The 25,360-nt window shown below is 34.3% G+C and overlaps 3 protein-coding genes and 1 non-coding gene across 9 annotated transcripts; 3 read left to right on the forward strand and 1 right to left on the reverse strand.

Moving 5' to 3' along the window:
- The first annotated feature begins 152 nt into the window (after positions 1-152).
- Positions 153-13,509, forward strand: LOC123705646 (exocyst complex component 2). The gene is made up of 17 exons (XM_045654537.1): positions 153-471; positions 810-962; positions 1,175-1,367; positions 1,796-1,907; positions 1,995-2,154; positions 2,265-2,479; positions 2,585-2,700; positions 2,792-2,928; positions 3,312-3,493; positions 4,972-5,142; positions 5,400-5,552; positions 6,452-6,646; positions 7,078-7,238; positions 7,536-7,767; positions 12,518-12,702; positions 13,090-13,149; positions 13,265-13,509. The coding sequence occupies exons 1-17, from the start codon at positions 363-365 to the stop codon at positions 13,347-13,349; spliced, it is 2,619 nt and encodes an 872-aa protein (XP_045510493.1). The 5' UTR covers positions 153-362; the 3' UTR covers positions 13,350-13,509.
- Positions 8,455-8,593, forward strand: LOC123705755. The gene has a single exon (XR_006753335.1). It is a non-coding gene; the product is annotated as a U4 spliceosomal RNA (small nuclear RNA).
- LOC123705645 (probable multidrug resistance-associated protein lethal(2)03659) lies at positions 13,449-23,200 on the reverse strand. Of its 3 annotated transcripts, XM_045654535.1 has the most exons (29): positions 22,623-22,849; positions 22,467-22,561; positions 22,136-22,292; positions 21,880-21,951; positions 21,551-21,752; positions 21,110-21,247; positions 20,940-21,024; positions 20,663-20,819; positions 20,254-20,467; positions 19,836-19,977; positions 19,670-19,756; positions 18,210-18,307; positions 17,985-18,141; positions 17,704-17,900; positions 17,542-17,624; positions 17,327-17,450; positions 17,108-17,260; positions 16,831-16,997; positions 16,578-16,757; positions 16,350-16,497; positions 16,124-16,274; positions 15,810-16,037; positions 15,573-15,736; positions 15,139-15,273; positions 14,837-14,992; positions 14,632-14,749; positions 14,197-14,435; positions 13,702-13,842; positions 13,449-13,544 (listed from the first exon to the last, which is right to left on the reverse strand). In XM_045654535.1, exons 1-29 carry the CDS (start codon positions 22,697-22,699, stop codon positions 13,518-13,520), a joined length of 4,092 nt encoding a protein of 1,363 aa, XP_045510491.1. In that variant the 5' UTR covers positions 22,700-22,849; the 3' UTR covers positions 13,449-13,517. The 3 variants fall into 3 exon arrangements, with proteins under 3 accessions (XP_045510491.1, XP_045510492.1, XP_045510490.1); XM_045654536.1 differs by lacking the exons at positions 13,449-13,544; positions 22,623-22,849 and adding an exon at positions 23,187-23,200 and having other exon boundaries at positions 13,591-13,842; XM_045654534.1 differs by lacking the exon at positions 13,449-13,544 and having other exon boundaries at positions 13,591-13,842.
- LOC123705649 lies at positions 15,948-25,154 on the forward strand. Of its 4 annotated transcripts, none has more exons than XM_045654541.1 (3): positions 15,948-16,054; positions 23,673-23,798; positions 24,562-25,154. In XM_045654541.1, the coding sequence occupies exons 2-3, from the start codon at positions 23,718-23,720 to the stop codon at positions 24,994-24,996; spliced, it is 516 nt and encodes a 171-aa protein (XP_045510497.1). In that variant the 5' UTR covers positions 15,948-16,054; positions 23,673-23,717; the 3' UTR covers positions 24,997-25,154. The 4 variants fall into 4 exon arrangements, with proteins under 4 accessions (XP_045510497.1, XP_045510498.1, XP_045510495.1 ...); XM_045654542.1 differs by lacking the exon at positions 15,948-16,054 and adding an exon at positions 23,061-23,122; XM_045654539.1 differs by lacking the exon at positions 15,948-16,054 and adding an exon at positions 23,202-23,266.
- The last annotated feature ends 206 nt before the right edge of the window (positions 25,155-25,360 follow it).

The raw sequence follows: 25,360 nt of genomic DNA on the forward strand, positions 1-25,360 counted from the left end.
TTGCTGAAAACGCCTTCAGAATATCAATAATTATCATAATCTAAAGTACGAACGGAATTTATATTATTTTAGTAATTTATGTAATAAAAAAATAGCTAACCGTCAACTGTCAAGTTTATTGTCATCTGTCAAGTATCATATTTGATCATATTTGATAACAAATCCATATAATTGTGATTTCGTGTAAAATGTTGATTAAAAATAATTCAAATTAAAATTTAAGTTTACTTAATTCTTTTAATATATATTTGCCAATCTGGTAAATAAACCAAAAAGCTAATTTCAGTGTTAAAAAAATATTATCCGTACTTGTGTTTGACTACATTTTGCATCTAATTTTTGTCTGTAAATTCCTAGTAGTGATGGGTCCGCCTCCAGTGGTAACTGGTATATCACCTAAAGAAGGGCCTCCTGGTACCAGAGTAACTATAAGAGGCGAATTTCTAGGAACAAGCGTAACTGACTTAATAGGTACATTATGAATTAAATTGTAATAGTATATTAATATAGTGCCCAAATCCTATCATTTGTGATATCTATGAGAAAACTGGATAAATTTCGTAAACAAACAAATAAATATAAAAAAGATGTGTTGCACTCGAGACTGCCGCGGTAAAGCTATTGCATAGCATGCCTTCAAGCCACACCTCCGAGCCCGTCGGAGTGGGGAGCGTGAGGTTTTTTCGTTACGGAATTTCTCGATTCGGTCCCCGCGCTCAAGGCCCGCGATAGAAGCTATGCAATAGCTTAAAAAATAAGTATCAGGCTATGATTACAAGTTCAATAATCTGGTAGGAAATATCTTCTAGGTCTGAAAATATGTGGATGTGATTGCTTGCTATCTGCTGAATGGAAAAGTCGAAATAAGATAGTAGCAAGATCTGGGCCTTGCAAAGGAAGAGGAGATATTATTGTCACTACAAGATCTGGAGGGGAGGGTACTTCTACTGTTCAGTTTAGAGGTATGTTTTGTCATTTACTCATTTGTCTTGCCTTGTCTAGTATTTAAACATTTCCCTGACTGTAAGTACTCTATATAAAAAATCTAATAATTGTTAAAAAGTAACTTCTTTTCCTGTTAAGATAGATTAAAATTTTTTGCAAATGTAAATAGGGTAAAATCACTATTTATTTATACAATTAATATCTGTACTAATAATGCATTCATTTTTAGGTTACCATGAGTCAATAGGCCCAGTAAAGGAGAGTGCAGTATGGGTGGAGGAAGCTGCCCCTCCAGCACTACCGTGGGGGAGACGGCCCATGTCCCCCACGGCGTATACCCCACCTGACCCATTGGGGCTCGCTACTGAGGGAGATGATTGCAAGTTTCCTGAAGAAGAGCTTAATGAACTGTTTCCAGATGGGTAAGGATACTATAAAAAAAAAAGAAAAAAAAAAGGATACTATAATCTTTTTATTATAATATTAGAAGATTATTTATATTGAAATCACGACCAACTTATTGAGATGATGTAGATCATAAAGAAATATGAAATGGTCTATATATTATATTATGTCTTATCAAATAATTTTTAGTACAATATTATAACACCTAAGTTTTAAAGTCTAGACATAACATTTATATAATATGTTGCCTACACTCGGCTTCAATACAAAGTAAGTTGAGTTCAAGGCTATATGAAGACATTGTAGTGTAAAAATATTATATAAATAAATATTATTAATGGACTTAATGGCTGTGTAATGGACTGAATATGAGCCTAAATTTAAGTGGGTTTTTATTCTAGTGTTCAATCCAATTAATAACTTCTATTGTTATGAACATTTTAAGTTCTGGCAAGCTGTCTGAAGAAAACTTTCAACCTGGCTGGTACTTGCTGGAACATCATAGCAATACTTCATTTGAAGACTTGAAGGCAGGAATGGTGTTTCTACAGAGAAAAGTATGTACATATTCTCTAAAAAATTTTTTCAACTTCGTTAAGAGAAAAATATCCTAAAATATACAAAATATTTACATACTTTTTTAGGTGGAAGGTCAAAAGGAAGGCCAGCTTAGTTTTCTGAAAGCGAATACTGGGGCTGTAATGGATCAACTGGATCGTCTTGTTCTTCTAAAGAACATGTATGAAGAGGATCAAAGAAAGAATGGCAAAGAACCACTGCCCAGCTTACAGGCAGCCATTGAAGGTTGTAAATTTTTTTAAGTTAACAATAATTTTGCTAACCCTGCTTTTAAAAAAAATATATTTTCTTCCTATTTTTATTTTCTATAAAATATTTTTATATGCGATTTTCAGAATCAATAACATTAGCGGACTCACTTTTCTCCGAAATATTATCCCGAAAAGAGAACGCCGATAAGACGCGAGAGGCGCTATCGCTTCTGACGAGGCACAAGTTTTTATTCCAACTACCAGCATCAATTGATAGGAATATTCGAAAAAAGGAATACGATTTAGTTGTTAACGACTATACGCGAGTTAAGAACTTTTTTGGCAATACGGATGTAAAGGTGAGATAATTATAGAATTCTGTATGTTTATAGAATTTTTGTAAAATATTAGTTTGAATAGGTATGAAGGTATATTATTGTACTTATGCAGTTATTTTTTTTTAGCTTTTTCAAAAAATCTTAGATGAAATCGATAAAAAGATTGAAGATTTGAAAGAAAATTTGTTTGCCCGCATGAAAACAATGCCATGTAATGTCCAAGAACAAACAAAATACATAAGGTATGCTGCAAAACTAAAAAAAAATTAAAACTCGGAAACAATAAAAAAATATTGTGAATGTAATGAACGAAATTTTAAATGTATTTTTTAGATTGTTAATAAGTTTAAATTGGGATGGTGATGCAGCGTGGATTGCAATCACAACACGAAAAGATTACCTCATGAGTCTTATGAACAAAGTGAAAGACCATTTTAAACAGAAGGAAGATCAAGAGATAAGTGAAAAAGGTAACTTTTTAACATGCACATTTCAAACGCCATGTAGATATTTTATTTTTGTTTGTATTAAATTGTTATTTATTAGTAAATACTAATATTATAAAGAGGAAAGGTTTGTATGTATGTATGTGTGGTTTTCACGCATAAACTACTGAACCGATTATAATGAAATTCAGCATACATATAGAGGGTAACTTTGATTAACACATAGGATAGGTTTTATTCCAGTAATCCCACGGGAACGGGAACTATGCGGGTTTTCCTTTGAAAACGCGGGCGAAGACGCGGGCGAAAAGCTAGTTAGTAAATATTTTTTTAAATGAAAAATAAACTTATATTCTGATAAACAAAATCGGTATCAACCAGTGACATTATAAAATTGTCGAGCACAGGTAAACGCAAAGCCCGCGAAGAGAACGAGGGCAGCTGGAGCCTGTTGCGCGCGAACTGGTGCGCGTGCGCGTGCGGCGCGCTGGCCGGCGAGCTGCACGCGCTGTGGCCGCTCGCGAGGCGCTACTTCGCGGGCGAGCTCGCCGGCTGCCCCGCCGACCCGCAGCGCCAGGCGGACCTTAAGGTTAGGTTAAGGAAAATTATAGTAGAGCCATTTTAATAGGCAACATTTGACAGTTCAACAAAATTCAACAACGTAACCTAGTAACGACGACATAGAATAACATGATATTTCGTTTTGTTAGAACTGCACATTTGCTTAACTTTTTTCAATTACGATTACATATTTATAATAATAATGACCGATACAAGTAATTTTAAGATTTCATTTTACTGATAAACCATCCTAAACATAATAAACAATTTCTGAATTGAAGAACTGACGTCGCTACAATTTTGTGTCAATAAACCTTTTTCTTTTTAAATACTAGAGACGTTACTCTAAAAATCGAAATCTGACATCTAGAATCGAATGCATTGATTACTTGTGAATAAAAATCATCATAAATTAATAAATTCGATTGATAAATGTTTCAAATCCGTATCGATTAATACACTTTAATCGATGTTTTTAAGCAGGTTACCTCTCTTCGAAGATAAAATTGATAGACGTCAAATGTTGCCTATTAAATTGGCTCGACTATAAATACAAAAATAGCGTGATTCTTTACAAGTTACTGAGAACAAAATATAATGTTTTTATTAGGTATTATTGATATATCGCGCTCCAGATGTCCAGCCTCTATCAATTTTCATTTTCGTCATAAAAATGGCATACTTCTACTACCACATTTTAATATCAAAACATGACTTTTCCCACCAATGTGATATAGAAGAGTATTTCAATTAAAAAAAACGACGTGTGGCACTCGGGGACTGCCGCGGTAAAGCTTATTGCATGCTATGCCTTCAAGCCACACCTCCGCCCGTCGGAGTGGGGAGCGTGAGGTTTTTTCGTTACGAAATTTCTCGATTCGGTCCCCGCGCTCAAGGCCCGCGATAGAAACTATGCAATAGCTTAAAAAAATCTAAAATCTGCTTCCATTCTGGTTTAGCGTACATTATGATTGCATATCAAACTCATGTGTGTGTAATTTTTAAAACGAATAAAATACATATTGACAAAAAAATGACATGGAAAAATAAAATAGTCAATTACATCACATCATGTAAGAGCTAGCGCGCAAGAGCAACTTTTGTCTCCGCAACTATTTTTAACCGACTTCAAAAAAAAGGAGGAGGTTATCAATTCGGCCGGTATGTTTTTTTTTTTATGTATGTACACCGATTACTCCAAGGTTTCTGAACCGATTTACGTGATTCTTTTTTTGTTCGATGCGGGATGGTGTCGAATTGGTCCCATTATATTCGGAAAGGCCCAATAGTTTTTATTTTATGAGCATTTTTGTCTGTATTTGTTAAATGTTGCAAGTGCAAGTTTGAAGTCGGTTGTTTTAAACGCAGTTATCACTTGTGTCTCTCCCATCAACTCTATGGGCTAGTAAGAAAGTGCGCGCACGTAGCGACGCAACTTCCTATAGAGTTGATGCGAGACAAAAGTTGCTCTTGCGCGCTAGCTCTAATTATAATAATAATGTACAGGAGATGATAATAGCCGCGGTGGAGGTGTTCTCTGAGCACATGCGCTTGTGCCTGCTGGCGGGCGGCGGCGCGGCGCTGCCCGCGGACGCGCTGCGCTCGCGGCTCGGCGCCAACCTGCGCAACTTGCGGGATGCGTACGAGTCCTTGTTGAAATTGGATCTGCCTTCACAGGTATACATTTAGTATTTACACATGCGTAACACGCATGTAGCTAAAATAAACATGTATTGGCCAAAAATGTTGAACACATAACGTCTGCATCCAATTAGATAGCCCTTTTTGTGTTTATTATTGTTAATACAATCTTTGTATTGTTCCTTATCGATTGCAATTGTAGTTATGGCTATAGAAACATGATATTAATTATTACATTAGAAAAAGTAGAAATCAAAGTGTTATTATATCTGTATTTTATCGTTATTTTCCAGCCGTTAAGTATTGTGGAGAAAGTCATATTCGATTATCGTGTCCACGGCATGACTGTATTTTTGCAACGAGCGCACAAGCGAGTGAAAGGACTCGCTGATAAAGAAACTTGGAAGATTGAAGAGTTTTCTGATTATGGTGCTATCACTAATCTTGTAAGTAATAAAATTATATAATTTTTTTCCTTACAATTATTGGTGTTTTATAAAAATTTTATGCTACTTGAATTGTTTGCAATTATCATTAATATAATTGAATAATTAATATTATAGGCAGTTTTTTGGGGAAATGTAAAATGTACGGTAATACTTATTTGAATAAATAACATGTACAAAAAATAGCACACTAGGTTCTCTATTGAAGTCTCTATTCAGAATTTTCTGATTTATATGTTCGTTTTTTCAAAATTTAACCGGTTAATGAATATTATTCTGAATAACGAGCGCACCTGCGTTAGTTTATGGCCGGTTGCAGAGCTTCACCGACCGTCAGTGCGTACCATCGGTCCTGACGATACGCATCAACAATGTGTATGATAATAATAATAATATGACTAACTAATTCGTAACAATACGCGTGCGTATGTTCGGTCTAGCTATGAACGGTTTTATGAATTTCCATACATATGACAAGCGCGACTGACGTACGCACTCATGGTCGGTGACGCTCTGCAACCGGCCTGAGGTTTAACAGTGCGAATTTACAATGCAAAGTTTCACTTTCTACCATTGAGATAATATTACTACGTATGGAGGAGACACCACGAACAAAATCTGTGCGCCATTTTTTTGCTCTAACTAAGTTTTAAAAATTATTATCTTGTTAGGTACTTATCGATGAAAGTTATTCCTTTGCACTTTTCCGTATTATTTGTATTATTTGTGCAATATTGTAACACACACGAAGTCATATTTGATGCGTTTCACTTTAAAACAAATAAAAAATGAGCGTGCAGTTACGCCATATGTTGAGCGGAACATAAGTGATGTAGGCGGTGTCGTCTCCATATCTCAATGTTTTCCACATACAACATTCGATTTACGTTCGATTCCAGCCGAATCTTCTAGAAACGTACATGAACGACGCCCTCTCATCGATCCACAAGTGCGTGTCAGTGGGCGGGCGGCGCGAGAGCGCGCTGCTGGCGGAGGGCGGGGAGCCGCTCGCCGCGCTGCACAAGCACACGCAGCAGATACTGCTCGCGTACGTCGCGGTGCTGCACAACCTGGCGCTGCAGCATGATGATGAGGTCATTTTTATTTAGTTTTTTTGTTACCGCATCTCTTAAAAGCGGGCCAAGCATTTGCAAATGGGCCGTGGTGATCACTTACCATCAAGCGAACCACCAAATTGGTTAATCGCATGAACAAAAAACAAACAAACGGTAGTTTGTGGGTGCGATATATTAATTATAATGTAAAACATTTAATAACTAAACATTTTGCTTTAATTTTAGTTCGGAACAATATTTTGAGTACATATAGATCTAGTGTATCAGTAAATGTGCTTATTGAGATAATATATTAACTTACTTTTGAAAAGAATAGTTTAATATCAACTACATGTAATTATGCAAATTCGTTTCTTTTTCAATACCTTCAATCAAACTTATTACACCTTTTCGTTCAATTTTTTTAAATTACCTATACTTTTTTAATTTAATAAACACATAATTTGTAGGATTTCAACAACACAAGTTTATCAGTCGCGCTCGACCAGCGGTTGGACGAAAGCGGTGAAGGTGGCACTCGCTCGTGGCAACAGCGACTGCTCATTGCGTCCGCTAATGCACAATACACTAGGAGAGTTATATTGACCAATATCGCGACTTCGTTTGAAAAGTATGTGTATTTTGTTTAGAACAATATTATGTTTTAAAACTTCATTCTAAGTGTGGACATTGTTTTTCGTATATGCACTTTATAATTGCATGCTACAGTTAGTTGCAGTAGTTAAATATTTAATTGGCTTTTCGATTTTTAAACAACTTAAAATCAAATGTGATTTTAATGGGAAATAAAAATACACTACTACCAAATTTATGTAACGCATTGATATTTTATCTCATTTTCTATTTTTAGTTGAGATTTCATGAATTTTTATCACACACATAAATTGCAAAACACAATTTTTTTCAGCTATGAATTCCCAAAACCGGCGCTAGCGTTACAAACAACGAAGGACGCGCTAAGCGATCTCGAATCAAATATAGCGGAAACGTACATAGAACAAAAGGGAGATCCTCTAGTGGGGACCATTGAGCCCAGCATGTATATGGGCAGGCATAAGATAGACCCAGATGCTATGGTAGATGACGCCAGGCCTTATGTGTACGAGATTATTAATAACCTCATCGCTGTGCATGCTGAGGTATGTATGTTTTTAGGTATAAATATGTATTTGGATAAGTTTAAAATAATATAAATCAATAATAAAATGTTGTGAGCAGTAATTTGTAGCAGTCTTAAATGGTCTTTAGTTTGCACACAATTGTATGAAAATTTTCAAATATTTTTTTATATAGAATGTAAAAAAAAAATTAATATCAAAAAATAATACACAAAAAAAAAATATTATTATTTTGTTTTTTAACGACTTCAAAGTACGATTATATTTGTTTGCTCACCGATTTCATTGCTACTTGTAGACGGATTTTCAAAATAATTTTATATAAAATTCTTTGTTTTTGGAAAAATGTAGTAATCTTATAGTTCGAAGAAAAAATAAAATTAATTAACAAATGTAAATGGCCTTCAAGAAAGAGACGAAACATTATCAAATATATTCGCATTGATTTTTCCAACTAAAAATGGCAAATTCAAATAACCATAATAACTTGTTATTTGAACTAATAGATATTAATTATACATAACATTTTTTTAATATATTTTGTGTGTTAAAAAATGTTGAATAGATAAACTTGAAAGTAACTTTTATAATTTTAAGTCTTTCTGTTATTTCACTAGATGGCGTTGTTCAAATTTACGGCGATTTGCATCGCGCTATCGAAACGTTTTCGTCAAAACTATATAGTTTTGGCGCTATTTATGTTTATTTAACTTTGCGCAGAGGCAATATCGTAACCAATGAGGTTAATCCGAGGTGCGATTATTGCTAGTTGAAAACTTTACCAATACCCCGCCATGTGGACGTGAAATACCGTCCGATATGGCAATTTTTTAAAGGCCGTTAAGGCCTTCATAAATACGATATAATCCTTCCTGCACAATTGCACACTGCAGTGTTGCACAGTGCATATACAGGGTGGAAGCACTATATACAGATACATACAGTAAGGAAACTTCATACAAAATGTTCGAAATGGCTCCCCCCCATCAAGCGTGTTTACGAGGGTATTGGGGGGGATCGATAGTAGCGGGTGACACATCCACAGATTTTGAATGACAAAGATACATAGTATAGAAAAAAGTTTAAAGTGATGTCATTTCACATTAAATAAATATCGATTGTTTCTGTTTGTAGCCCTTTCAATAAATATATTTGTAAATACCGTATCTGACAACAAGTTCAAAAGAGACTATTTTTTAATTTCTATAGATATGGCAGTATGAGTTTTAAATTATGTTGACATATTTTCTACCAAAATGATAGCTACAAATAGTACCTATTAGGAGTCCAGTCTGTTTAAAGATCGCATCTATTTTTTACGCAATCTAGAAGAGCACGAAAAACTAAAAAAATGGAAACCTTAAAAAAAAATGGTTGCCTGTAAAGTCGGTATACGGGCGAAAGTTTTACGTGACAACGACTTTTTATGTCTGTCTCTCTCGCTTTTAGGCGGGCTAACCATGTGGAAGGGAAGTGGAGTGGAAGGGACGCGTGCCTCTCACTCGCTCTCATTGTGAGCGCATAACGTGAGCGGAGCGTAACGCAGTTTCTTGAAGTGTCACCCGGCAAACCAATTTATAAGACGTTGTCACGTCAAAATCTTGTTTAAATTTATGTGCATAATTACGTAAATATTAGGGAAAAAAAAGATAGATATTATAATTATTGTATTTTTATCGATACGTGGCGTCTCCACTTTGTCAAGCACTAAGCCTGTCAAACTATTTTCTTTTTCTTCCTAAAACAAAAAGGTAGAGGTTCTATGCTCGTATAATAATAATTTTAATTTATTTTTGCATATTTTGTGTTTTTTAATTTAATTTAATTTATCGTTTTAAAAATAATTTAGTAGGTATACCTACATACAAGTATTGTAAATTCTGGTTTAAAATAATTATTGAATATATGTATAATACAAATAGGTATCAAGCATTATAAATAATTTAGGTACATTAAATAGCCTTCGGCGTCCATAACAAAACTAGGTTTCGAAATACATCACTGATAAAAACGTATTTACTTTTACAAGCTGTATTAATTCGGATTGTTTCTTCTTGTAAATTCATATTTAGGCTACACCATTTTTGTATTTTAACGGGTTTTAATCTCAAAATTACCACAAAATCAACTGTGAAAAAAAGCAAACAGAAATATACAGGCCGAATTTTTGAAGCCTGAAAATCTCTTTGGAGTTTTCTATTAGCGCATCTTTTGTTGAATCACTTATTTTCTTAGTGAATGTGTGGATATAGTTTTTCGCGATTTCTAACTTTTCTAGTACTCATACCTCAGTTGGTCTTTTAGAGTGTTTTGATCCCCATGAGAAACTGGATCGATTGGCATCAAAAAAATTTTTTTTGAAAACTGCCGATTTCTTTGCTGACCGTACATTTTTTCAAAAATCTGTGAATGCAGATTAAAATTTCTCAAGAATTTAAGGATAGTCTCCTAAGAACGTTTTCATGTAGCTACAACGGTTAAGGTACCTGCCTTTCATGCCCCATCTTAACCTTCCACCCTGTATATTACATCTAAATGTAAACATGTTGTATAAGTTTATGCATTTGCAAACTGCAATGTGCATAATTTTATGAACGTGCATTATGCATATAATATTACATTGAATAACCATACAATATTATTCATATTTATTTTATTTTACAATTTACAGTTATTTAATTAAACTCCAGAATGTATTGATATATTTTTAAAGTTAAATTAAATAGAAAAAAAAAATATATTATATAAATACAGGGTGTCCCAAAAAGTAGTGATGAACGGAAGCTGGGAGGTTAAGGACCTAGAGGGCTATCCGAATCACCCCCATGTATGTAATGCGATTTTTCGTATTTTCGGAGTTATGACGTTTTTTTTTCAATTTTTCACCTATCGCCGAGTACGATGATATTTTCACTCATGGCGACGTCAATTATTGCGCTAAATGCTTGATTTTTTATTGTTTGCTAAGCTGAAAGATAGGCCAATTCAGTATGGTAACATTTACTATCGTTAGATGTTTGAATGGAATAAAAAAAAGAATTAAATGCCAAGAAAGATGAAATTATCCAGTATGTTCACAACTTCAAGGGCCCGTAAAAAAATAAAATCACATAAAAAAAGTTTTCCGTTTTGCTTTTAAAAACTTGCTCTATCTATCAGGTAGCTACCCTGAAAATTTCATTTTATTATTCAGAAAGCTTCAATCGAAAAATTGAAATCTAAATGTGGTAAGTGCAAAAATTGAATTAACATGATGAATAATAAAAACAAATTAAAACCAATAACAAGGTGTTAAATTACCAGAAATTTTTAAAATGACCCCCCTGTTGCTCAATGCAAGCGCGACATCACCGTAAAAAGTTGTCTTTTAAATTTCTGAATGCCTTTTATCATTTTTTATGGTTTTTTTTGCTACTATGAATTTCCGGGTTATTTCGTCCAAATTGTGGCAGTCTCTCGTCTTTGTAGTATCCCCACGGAAAAAATCAATAGGTTTTATGTCCGGGGACCGTGGAGGCCAGGTTAAAGGGCAAAGATACCCTGAAAGATGGATTGGTCGTTGCAGCCTGCGCATGCGCCGGTGACGCCTGCCTTAAAGCATGGCCTCCACGGTCCCTCGACCTAAACCCCATTGATTTGTTTCAATGGTGATACTAAGAAGACCTCGGCTACTTGAGAGAATGCCACAATTTGGACGAAATAACCCGGAAATTCATAGTAGCAGAAGAAACCATTAAAAATGATAAAAGGGCATTCAAACATTTAAAAGACAACTTTTTATGGTGATGTCGCACTTACATTGGGCAACAGCGGGGTTATTTTAAAAATTTCTGGTAATTAGACACCTATTTATTGGTTTTAATGATCATCACGTTAAAAAAATTTTTGCACTTACCACACTTAGATTTCAATTTTTCGATTGAAGCCTTCTGAATAATAAAATGAAATTTTTAGGGAAGCTATCTATCAGAGATAGGGCAAGTTTTTAAAAGCCAAATGGAAAACTTTTTTTATGTGATTTTATTTTTTTATGGGTCCTTGAAGTTGTAGACATACTGGGTAATTTTACCTTTCTTGGCATTTAATTCTTTTTTTTACTCCATTCGAAGATCTAACGATAATAAATGTTACCATACTGAATTGGCCTACCTCTAAGCTTAGCACACAAAAAAAATCAAGCATCTAGCGCAATAATTGACGTCACCATGAGTGAAAATATCATCGTACTCGGCGATAGGCGAAAAATTGAAAAAAACGTCATAACTCCGAAAATACGAAAAATCGCATAACATACATGGGGGTGATTCGGATAGCCCTCTAGGTCCTCTACCTCCCAGCTTCCGTTCATCACTACTTTTTGGGACACCCTGTATAAAAGTGAAAGCATTTTTATACGGCAAAGTTGTTTATGTGTGTGACAGTGATATTTTCTTTACTATATTTTTTGCTAAATATATTTTAACTACATTTATACATACAAGAGTAATTTTAGAATATATTGTTAAAAACCCACATCGAAATTTTGTGCAAGCGACTTTGTTTATTTATGTACTTGACTGGTCAATGAAATTTCAAGGTCGCGTCATGGAGTAAGGCGACAATTTTGGTATCTTTGAATCATACCAACGAAGTTTCACTTCTGACACGTGTGCTCTGCAAACACACTCTTTTATACGATTTTGTTAACTTTGACTCTTGCCAGAGAAGTTTCACTTCTGACACGTGTGCTCGGCACACATTCTCTTTTATTTCTATAATAAAAACGTTCCAGGTGGACAGCATCTGCGGCGCGGCTGCGTCCCGCTACGTGCGCGACATATGCGAGACGGTGTGCGAGGAGGTAGCTCGGCTGGCGGCCTGCGCGCCGCCGCACAGCCGCGCCACCGCCTTCCGAGCGCGGCTCGAGTGCGCGCTGCTGCGGTTGGCGTGCGCGGACCATCTTACGAGGAAGGCTGAGTGAGTTTTTTTTTTTCTCAGTCGGGCGTTCGATTTTTCGCGCGCCGCGAGTGCACGCATCTTAAGAGGAAGGCTTCTTTGTATTTAATTTTTTTATGTAAGTTGTAGGCTGATGTGTACAGTCCCATTTGATGGAAAATGCTGACGCGGTTATTATTAGATTTGATTATTGATGGTTTCATTGATTTTTATTTTTTTGTATAGATAGTTGTTGGTTGGATGATGTTTGTGTTTACTCATTTACATTAAGATTATAATAAAGACAGATTTTACTTCCGATGAAGAAATAAGAAAATATGTTTATATTTGTATTTCAAGTTTGTTTCGTGAATTGATGTTTTGATTATTATTTTATTTAATTATAAAAGGGTTTATTTATATTTATAGGAGTCATCTTATAGAATCGCTTGCCGGTTTACCTCCACTGGATAATGAAGAAGATAAAAAGTAAGTATCTTTGAAGCTTTCTAGTAATCTTCGAATAAATTTACATTTGATCAAGTTTAAATTAAAATAATATAATAAATATAATATTATTAAAAAAATTAATTTATTCTTGCAGACGCATGGACAGCTTGATTCAAGGATTTAAGAAAAGAATGGAACTTCAATTGGCCTGTCTGAATTGCAATATGGAGACTGTGTAATTAACGTTACTTAAAATATATTATTTATATCGCATAATATTTTAATATAGTAATTAATTCAGTATTGTATAACCACTAGTACACTGAAGTAAAAGACTCTTTATTCTGCAATTAATTTATTATAAAGTTATAATTTTTTAAATAAATAGTTTCTAAAAAGTTTCATCTTTAATTTTGATCCCTTGATTTGTAATTCTGGAAAACGAAAACAACTATTAAATAATAATCGTTCCATGTTTCGTTAATGTTTATCAAGTATCGTTTCAGTTAATGACATTGTGAATTATTATATCTTAAAATATTATATCATAAGTATATAATTGTTATTGTCATAAAGTTTAATTTTAATAACCTCAGCCGCTAATTTATGTAAAACTTGCGACATAGCTGGTCCAGTCTCAGCGACCATCTTTCGAAAGTAGCCTTTTCTGTTCTGTAGCAGGACATATGGATGGTCGTATTCTACCAAACGACCAGCGTCCAATACCAGAATCTATTTGATATAAAACAAATGAAGAATAAACCTTATGATAACGACGCCGGTAATTATCATATCTATCATAGTAATACAGCCATACGGGATCATTTATCATTAGTTAGGTATTATTGATAAATTGGTCGAGTTATTAGGAAAAAATAGTATAGACTCCATACCTACGTAATACAGCTAAACTACTCTAGTTAAACCTTCGCACGTCCTACGCACGTTATTCGCGCGTAACTAAATCTGTATTTTATAGTAGGACGCGTGAGAGATTTTTAAAAGTTTTACTAAACATACTGCACTACTTCTAATCTCATGAATCATATATTTCAATATACGTATGTGAGCTCTTTGGCTACGTACTTTATCCGAATCAATTACAGTATTAAGGCGATGTGCTACAGTGAGCACAGTGCACAGTTTGAAATGTTCCCTAATAGCAGTCTGTATGAGTGCATCAGTTTGTGCATCCACGTTGGCTGTGGCTTCATCCAGTAGCAGTATCTTATCGTTGTTCACTATAGCTCTAGCTAGGCATACTAGCTGTCGTTCGCCAACACTAAAGTTCGATCCACAGTCCGATACTTGCTTGTATAGGGCATCTGTGGATTGATAAATTAATTCTTGGTAAGAAAAATCAAGTAAGATTTATAATGGCACGTGCGACAATGGTGGTATGATGATCTTAAATATTTATTAACTAAGGCTATTGACATGCTAATGCTTTGCTGTATTCAATGATTTAAATGTTCTAGCCTACATTAATTAAAAGAGAAGTTTTATTTCAACTATGTTTACCGACATCATCTTCTGTTATGAGTTCCACATCGTTTAGAGCTCTAAGTAACGCCTCGTCGGAATATTCGTTAAAAGGATCCAGATTTTTCCGTAAAGTTCCACTAAATAACACTGGTTCCTTCGGACAGATTTTATATTAAAAGTAAGGCTCATACATATATGGGGTTATACTAAAAATGGTATAAAATTAATTGAAAATGTTGACCTGTGGTATAATGGATATTTTTTGCCTTAAAGACTCCAATTTAATCGAAGATATGTCGATTCCATCTATGGTTACAATGCCTTCAATATAGGCTAATCGAAACAATGCTTGGATTATCGAGGATTTGCCTGCCCCAGTCCTTCCAACGATGCCTATCTGTAAAACAAGTTTAGTAAGGAATACGGAAAAGGTAACTAATTACTAAATTTTTATTTTTACAACACCATTTGACACATTCCTTTTTATAGGAATAGATCTGCTTGAATTCAATTTAAATTTAAGTTGATCTATAAAAATTTTACCTTTTCTCGAGGCAAGACATTGAACTGCAGGCCATGTAATACCGGTGATCCCTGGGGATTATATTTCAGACTAAGATCATTGAAGTAAATGGCACCTTCTGTTGGCCAGCCTTCCGGTGGTACTTTATCTGGAGACTGAATTTTATTATGGTGAGTATACTGTATCTTCTTTGGACATTTTGCTAATGAATGATATAAAATAATATATATAAATCTCGTGTCACAATGTTTGTCCTCAATGGACTCCTAAACCACTTAAGCGATTATAATAAAATTCGCACACCATGTGCAGTTTGATCCAACTTGAGAGATAGGATAGGTTTTATCCCGGAAATCCCACGGGAAAGGGAACTATGCGGGGTTTTCTCTGAAAACGCGGGCGAAGCCGCGGGCGGAAAGCTAGTAATATTATAAATATTAAAAGAGATTATTACGCCCATCAAAGTAGATTCCTTCGGTAATCTAGTGTATTCTACGACTCTTTCTACGCTTGTCATCTGATTTTCCATCTCCGCAGACTGTCGCATTCCCCATTGAAAAATTCCAGTCAGTGATATCGACTGAGTTATAATTAGACCAACGATGCTTCCTTCTATATCTAAAAAGTATATTTTTTATTACAATAAGCATTATGTACTTTGAAATTATGTGCCGTTAATAGACTAACTTACCGGTTTTCATTAAACAGCTAAATGTGACGCAGATAATGAAAAGCAGGCAAATCAGATCCAAAAAGTACCCAAATGCGCGACTACAGGTGATGAAGAGATACCAGGCAGAACTGTGCAAGTCTTGATGGCGATCAAATTCTTGGGCTAGCAGCATCTCAGCACCAAATGCACGAATTGTTGGTAAACCAAGAACTGTCGCGTTAACATGGCTAAAGACTGGGCTTCGGGCTGTGACATATTTTTGGGTAAGTATGTAGTATTTAGTAGTATATTTAACTTATTAACACTATTATATTTTTAAGCTATGTACTTACTTATTCCTTCCAGCCTTTTAATTGCGCCAGTTGTTCGCACGTATATCAAGCGAAAGATATAAAATATTATTAACGTTGTGGCTATTGGTATTAAGAGTGTTATCTCTGTTACCAGTATAACGAAAATTACTCCTAGTAGGTTTAATAATATCTGAAATTGAGTATTAGTGGTAATATTTTAACTTTATGAATTCATCAAATCTACAAAAAACTCAAATGTTATCACTTGAAAACAATCAAGCATAGCTTGAGGCAATAGCTCATCTACTGCACCCATGTCTTTACTGAAACGGTTCAAAATTCTTCCCGAGGGATTTGAATGGAAGAAACTCATCGGAGAGAGTGAAATACATTCGAACATTTTGTCGTGTAGCCTGCAAAGATAATGAAGAAAACCATTATTATTTTCTCTTCGCCTGTTTGAAATCATTATTTTACTTTGTAAAAGACATACTTAATTGAAGATTTCATGCAGAGGGAAAAGAACAAAAACGCTCGTATAAGTGCAACAATAACGGTTGCTACGGTTATAATACCAAAGATCGTAACAAAATCTCTTCGCCTTAGGCCGTATTGCGACCATAATAAATTGTCCATTGTTGCATCTCCTGTTAGGTGATCTTCAGCATTGCTCCTAAAACAATTATTATATTGTAATCTAAATATTTAGCTTTATATCTTTGAGACAATGACCATAAACCACGAACCATTTACTTATCCAATAATCGCTAGCACTTGCGAAAAACTGAGCCAAAATAAACATAAAAGCAACAAGTAGGAAGTATGGGAACGCGACATCCGCTAAGAAGTACTCTCTATAAATGGACCCTTGTACACGACCGATGGTCTGCTCTTCCACTTCAGGTTTTTGGTCCTACATAATGTGATAATTAAAAATAATTTAAATCCTTTTATGTTTTAAATAAGGAAGCTTTAACGTTTTCATTGCTCAAATAAATACAGTAGGTAATGAAATTAACTTACTGCAGAATCGAACATTAAAGACCAGTGAGACCAATGAGAACGCTTAGTACTCAAAAAGCTAGCAGTGCTTTGCACAGAAGAAGTCATATTTTCATCTTCTCGTACTTCGCGAACTTTGTCTTGCATCATTTGAATAATTTCTAATTCTTGATCCTTAAAAAAGACACATTCTTATTATTAATTGGTTTTTCAGATATAATCACTTGTCCATATACTAACATTCAGATCATTAAATTCTCCTTCTGCAAGAACTCCACCATTATCCATGATAACTATACGATCAGCATGTTTTATGAATTGCAATTGATGTGTAACTAACACGACTGTTTTCCTTTCCAAATATCTACAATTTTAATTCGTAAGGATACGATAGCGCTTTTGTTATTCATTTCCTGTGCCTAAGTGGTCACAACAGATGGGCTGTTTTTGCATACCTTTTTATACAATTTTCAAAAATGTGTCTAGCAACTTGAGTATCCACGGCAGATAGCGGATCATCTAGTAAGTAAATATCAGCCTGAAATAATTAAACTTTGCTGATCATCTGATTTTTATAAATATAACATAGCCCAATAAGTAAATGCTGCAATATTTACCTCTTTATAAATGGCTCTTGCTAGATTAATCCTTGCCCTCTGTCCACCGCTTAATGAGACTCCCCTTTCACCGACGATAGTTTTGTCACCATGAGGGAACAATGATATATCTCTTTCCAATGCACAAACTTTGCAAACTTCCATGTAACGAGCTTTTTCAAATGGTTGTCCAAACAAAATATTTTGACGAACCGACCCTATATTACAATTTTAATATTTTACATTTTATTTGCAAATCCAAAAGCGGAGATGGACAATTATGTTATTGACATGTAACTCACCTACAAAAAGCCATGGGTTCTGACATGCGTAGCTTACGCTCCCAGAAACTTCCACTAAACCACTCGAGCAAGGCAATTCGCTGAGTATCATGTGTAACAAAGTGGATTTTCCCGCACCAACGGATCCAATTATTATCGTTAATGTTCCAGAATATATCTGCAATTTCGTACTTTTAACGAATTAAAATATAAACGACTATCTCTAGTTATAATAACATCACCTACGTTCAAATTTATGTTTGTGACGTCATCGATTTCTGATGATTTAATCCAACGGCTATAAGCTTCTTCAAATTTGATCACTATTTCTTCTTTGTTTGTGTCTGTAAGTAAGTAATATAATTTTATTAACAAGTATATTTCAGGGCCTGTTTGTTAAATACAGGGTGGCTCTGAAATACGTTGACAACTTATTTTACGATTTATTTTATTTTTCTTTTACACAGTATAACGGTGACTACTAAATAATAAAAATACAGTATTATTTTAATGTAAATATCTTTTTATTTTCAAAATATACAAAGACTTAAACGTTTTCTGAAGTTTTCGACGATTTTCCGTACCTCCTCTTCAGATATTTTGTCCCACTCACGAGTAAGTGTTCCCTTCAGCGCGTCTACACTTCTGTGTGATGTTGCACAGGCCTTCGCCTCTAGAATTGACCATACGCTGAAATCCATTCGATTAAGGTCTGATGAAAATGGAGGCCATTCCTTGGAACTTATGAACTCTGGGAAATGGTCCATACATCACTACTGCACATTTGAGGCCCTGTGAGATGCAGCAGAGTCATGTTGAAAAGTCCACGGTTGGTCACCGAAGTGCTACTGGCTCCAAGGAAGAACTACACTCTCTAAAATATCGCGTCGGTATATTTCTTGATTCATTTTCACACCTTTTTTTACGAAAACGAGAGGAATTTGCCTGTTGAGCAAATGCCACGCCAAACCATGACTGAATCCGGTCTTTTCCGATGGGGGATAATTGCTGTGGCTCCAGGGCGACTAGAAGAGTAAACTTTATCGTTTTGGCGGTTATGAGACTGTTCAATCTGAAAATTTTTTTCATCGGTGAAAAAAATATTTTTCCACGCTTCACCAGCGGAGCGCGCTTTCAGTAAGCGACATCTTTCAAGGCGTATTTTTTTATCTTTATCATCCAACCGCTGCGCTTTTCGAAGCTTGTATGCTGTTGACTTGAGCTCATTTTTAACAACTCGTTGTAACGTTGAATGACTTACACCTAAATCTCGAGCCATTTTTCTTACCTTGGCTTGTGAATTGCGGGTCTATCTTTGTTTGGCGATATGTCGAAGCCTAGGCGTCTTTACAGTTCTTTTTCTGCCTCTTTCCAGACAGTCACCAAGATGGCCAAGCTCATCTTAGTGTTTAATAGCAGAAGAAACTAACTGCCGACTGATACTGAGAAGTCACACTATCGCGCACTGCCGCTTACCAGCCTCATATAAGGATATTATTGCACCTCGTTGAGCAGACATAGTAAAAAATGACTAATTTTTAATTTATTCTCTTCACAAATAACGTTAAGTTGGCGCCAAAACATGTGAAAATAATAATTAAAAAACAAAAGCAACGCAGCATGTCCCATTTTTGAAATTTATTATTTTGAAATTATACAAATAACAAAGTTATAATGTTTTCCTCACTTACTTTAGTTACACTTACCTTTTGGTTTATCTCTTGCCTTTGATGTACTTGGTTCAGTTTTTTGTGGCTTTTGTGGACGTTTTCTTATAGGTTTTACAGGATCAACTAATAAAAAAGAAATGCTTAAATGCATTCAAGGCTATTTTGAATGACATAAAAAAAGTAATAATATTAGTGGTATTACTTGATATCGTGACACGTCTTTTGTTCTTTTTCTTACTCTCTGCCCTCGCTGAATCGATTGTTTGGGTTTTTGGTGGAAAGCGACACTCTTCGCTCAATAGATAATCGTTAATTCTTTGTATAGCAACTATCATTTCGGCAACCTGAATTAACAATGATTCCGTGAATATAGTCCGTATTTCTTGCAAACCCATTCCATGTTTTCGATCATTTTGGGTGTCTTTTTATTTAGCTAACGTATAGTTAATTCAATGTAGGTACGTACGTAATAATATTATGAGATCATTTTTATTTAAAAATTTTAAATACGAAAGTTATTCAGGATTTTTTAAATGTTAAGACCAGTTGCAGAAAAAAATGAAAAAATGATGATCATCTTAAATTCAATTGAGAATTATTTCAATGAATAAATTAATTACATGCCCAACAGCTTGCGGGAAGAAGAGTGTCATCGTTTGTTTCATGATGTTATAGTAGCATGTGAGGAAAAATACATTTTCCACAGTAATTCTGTTAACGTAAGTCACGTAGAGCAAGACGGTTATAAAGATACTGAACCGTGCCGTGAACATGATGAAAGACATGATTACACCACGTATGTACGACGTCATTTTAATAAAGTAAATTTCTCGGCTGAAACAGGAAAATATATTGCATCAATAGGGATCGGAAATTAAAGGTAGTAAATATAAATTGATTGGTTTTGACATATTTTTAAACAACTAAGTAATAGTTTAAAATTATATTTATAATCGTAAGGAATATGTATGTAGGTACCGACTCTACATGCTAACTCTACATACAAAAAAAAAAAACTCGTATGCCTACCGTCTTACTGCGTCTATGATTTTTCTAAAAGGTTGTTCCCAAGTATACATTTTTATCACTTCCATACCGATTACTATTTCCTCCATAAGCCTTACTCTCTCATCGGATTTAATGGCAGTACTTCGTCTATAGTATGCAGTTCGAGTACCCAGGAAAACTGGATTGTAGAGAGATGGATTATTACTACATTTTAAATTTTAATCCATATACGACTCCGCTTTTAACTGTATTTTCTTTCTAACATTTCAATCGCGAGTTATTTAAATGAAGTTCTTACTTTGAAAAGGGACCACAGCAAAAACTACGATAGCTCCATACACAGCTGACATACCAATTTCCCGATAAAGATAAATCGTCATAAACTGAAACCAGATAAGCCGACTTTTATGTTTTCATTCAATATTAATAATAATATAAAAATTCAGTGAAAAAAAAATGAAACGTTACAATAGTCTCTAGTGGTCCAATCCATAGATAGTGAACAAATAGGGGTCCTGTATCGAATCTATTGACATCATTAGCCAAAAGGTTTACAACGAGACCCCCTCGGGTTTCTGACATAGCTTGGAGACTAACTTTTAATGCCTGAAAATGTTCACTTCTTATTTTTCTAGTTTGAAAGAAATGTCTTATATTGTTTTAACTACTAAAGCAATTTAGATATGAAGTTCAAAAGCATTATTTATTGAAATACTAATATATCATGAGTCCCATACGCATTAGTTTAATAAAAAATAGCATATATTGACATGACTCTACTTTTGCTGCCCACTTTTTTACAAGTCCATAATCATACAGTTTTCAAACAATTAAATTGCACATTAGCATTTGTAAAGTGTATTCAAGCAATTGTTGCATTCTTAACGACAATTTCATTTGAATTTCTACCTTTCTATAAATGAGACTGCAGATCCCCACACGCATTTTCATACCCAAGTGCATAACTCCCATCATAAAGGGATGCTGCACCATCACGTTCATCATGCTACAGAACACTACGCCAAATGCAAAGAATACGGCTTCTCCCCAAGACACACCACTGCTCATATCATAATATGAGTATAGACGTGACAAATACGCTGAGTCGGCTCTAGAACGAAACGTGACTATATGCTACAATAGCACATTTTATCATTGACCCAGTGACCAACTATTTTTCTAAAGTAAATATAATCAATAAATAATTATCAAGTTAAAAGATAATGTTGAAAACTTACGTTGTATTAAAAAGATCTTGTGCGGGACTGTAGTATCTCAGCAATAGGCCCAGAAACAATGGTTGCTGCAATCTTATAAAATAGGTTTAAAAAATAGTACTTAAATGATATTCGAAACCCTTGTGATCAACGCACCTTTAGCTTTGTACAAATAGGTACATATAAAGCCTATTAAACTGAAGAAGACTGACTTACTTTTTTGGTTTCTCTTATGATTTAGATAGTTACTAACTATAATAGTCACCAGCGATAATACCTTATAACAAATTCCATCGCAGCTAATATTAATCCATATAACATGAGTTCAGCGCCAAAGACCTTAATTAAAACTTTTATTAATCTAGGTTTTCTATTATCTTCCCTTTCTCTACATTGATGTACCTCTTGTTCCCATGCTTTTTGTAGTGTATCGCCTAAGAAATAGAAACAAATGACGTACATCGATGATTAGAATGGTCAATGGGGGAATGCAGAAGTTTAGCATTGATTCTTTTTCAAGATACCACGTATGTATTCGAGATAGGCATGCCTAATGCTGTATCAGAAATTACACGTTTTTAATCAATTGAACTTTCATTTTAACTAACCTAAAACATCAGATCTATGTTCAGGCAGAGGGGCGTACAAATCAGATTCTTTTATGTCGCGACTATATCCCAGCATAAAAGTTTCTAACGTCCATCTAAAAGATACGGATAGTTTTATTATAAATCTCTTAAAAAATGTAATTTTGATGAACATACCCAAAAGTTAGGATAGAGAATAGATTGGCTTTGTTTCGAGGGTTTATTTGACGTCGTTGCTTTGGACTTGTGTCCATGTTAATTGAAATATGTTACATCAACGCGATCACTGCGTTTATTGTTATCGTACCAATAATTATAATTTGAGCTGTAAATCTCGTAGGCCGTGGTTAGAGATTTCTTTGGATATTGTTTTGCACATTGAGAGTTTGTGGGCACCTTAACTTATGTGAATATTTAAAGTTCATTACGTTAAAGTTTTAAACAACAAATCTTTGTTCGTTCGCTGTAATTAATTTTTCTTATAGTACCTACCTATTATATAAATATTCAGATTGCACTTTCTTGAAATATGAATCGTTGGGCGTTTTACGACTTGTAAAACGCGAAGTTTAAATAATAATCGATGATAATACCGTAGTATATTATTATTGGTCTGTGATAATACTACATAGAGTCACAGATAGAGTTTAGTCGTAGAATTATTCTATTAGTATGAGGTAATTTCATATTCTAAGTATTTCATCAACTTTCTAGTTTCTATATAAAAGGACACTTACGTACCTATATACTGTTTGCAAAATTTTTTTTTAAATAAAATGTTCCGTCTATTGATATTATTTGTTTTCGTTGGAGTGAGCGATGTAAGTAATACAAATAAATAAATTGTTACATGAAATGGGTTGATAATATGTTTTCGTAGCAAAAATTTAAGTGAAATAACGTTGCAGATCATCAGCTCTTTTCTTGTCCATGAGGGATATATTATTATCTTCCTTATGTCCGATAGATTCAAGATTTACCTGTTACCTACTCATATAATAAGTAAAGACCATGACCTGATCAGACGTTATTCAAGATCATGATCATCTTTAATAATAGTTGACAAGGGAATTTGACTAGGTACCTTATATGTATTATATCTGTCTGGGGGTTTCAAAAAATCTTTTATTTTATAAAGAAGCTTTTTGCACGCAAAATGTGTTTAACGTTAATGTTGATAAGATGAGGATGAAGTATTAGAAGATTTAATTTTTGTTATGTATTTAGGTGTGCTGTGCTCAAAGATATTGCAGTGCTCGTATCAGATCAGCAATGCCTACAGCGACGTATACCACTGCTCCCAACGAAGTTACTCCTCCGTTTCGAGGGAAGGATATTGAAATTATAGAAATGGTATGTAACAATTCATAATTCAATACATTAAAAAATACTGGATGAAATTACACGAGTGTGACGAGTAGGTATGTACCTATGTGATATGGTTTTAAGTCACGTCACGTCATTTGCACTTTGGTTATGACTTTGTTTTTTTTCGACACCACTAGCATGGTTGTGACTTTGGATTTGGAGTCATCGTATCAAACTGAACATGATGATGTTTTATTTAAAATATCACAAACAAATACACTAAAACTTCAATGTAATTAAACATGTTGTGTAACACTAATAGAACAATGTAAATAATTACGTGACATATTTTTGTTTGTGTTTAATTTCTCTAGATAATTAAGAAATTTCATGGAATCCTTAACGAAATAAGCATTTTACTTTCAATGGGAAGATTTCGAAATAATGTTTTTAACCCATATATAAGAAATGATTTTTCATTTTATTTTATGTTTGAAAGCAAAAATGGGTCATTCAGTAGACACTATGTTCGTATGTCTGCTCGTCGTCACCATGATGGCTGTAAGGATAAACTTGTATTTTTTTATATTTTATTTATTTTATAATCTCAGCCGTCGCCGTCTTTTTGTCAGATAATATCGACAGCTTAAAAACAGTTCGTAATACCATCACGTGATCGGTGCTGGTAGCTCCAATAAAGATTATAAATCGTGTCCCAAATTTAAAGACACTTATATTTTAATAAATGAAACGACTCCACCTGAACATTATAACATAATATTTCATAAGCTTATATTACTACTTTCAGATTTCTAGCACGGAGAGTTTCGGAACATATCGTCCTATGCCATCTGGAAATCATCAAGAACAATGTCCTTCATCAATTGAAGAAATTAAAACGTTATTAAATTTGGCGCGTATTCTGGAAGAACAAGAAAAACCAAAACCTGCCCCGTTTAACCCTGAAGAATTGATAATGAAATTGGTCAATGCTTTGGTAGTGACTTCGACTCAAAATAGATGCCCTTCTGATTATGGTCATGGCGGCAGAGGCACGACGGGAGGATCTCATGGTGCTTCAAGAGGTCAAAGAGATGGCTTAGTGAATCTGGACCTTCTCAATCCGAATAATCCAAACAACGTGGCTCAGCTTGACCTTGGAAGGCAAACGGTTGCCGGAATCGGTATTGGAGATAATACAAATGGGGTGGTCGGTGGTGCCCTTAAAGATCTTGTAAACTAATTTTAATCAAATAAAGTGGTTCTTTAAATAAAATAAGATTTTTTTGTTTAAGTCATACTGTATCTGTGTGGACTAGCGAAGCTACTTTAAAATTATTTTTGGGGAATTTATTACCACATAATTCAATTTAAGAAATAAATAAATATGATATCTTTATATATTGTGTGTGTTTCAAGAATATGGAAAACGCCTACTCTGCCTTACTTATGAAAAATAGATGTTATCCGATTCTAAGAATAAAATTTCATGATAATTGGTCCAGCCGTTTCGGAGGAGTTTAACTTCAAACATCGGGACACGAGAATATTATACATTACATTTTTTTTTCACAAGCAAGGCAAAATATGCCATATAAACATTAAAA

The sequence above is a fragment of the Colias croceus genome, chromosome 2 (assembly GCF_905220415.1).
Source record: "Colias croceus chromosome 2, ilColCroc2.1".
Classification (NCBI taxonomy): domain Eukaryota; kingdom Metazoa; phylum Arthropoda; class Insecta; order Lepidoptera; family Pieridae; genus Colias; species Colias croceus.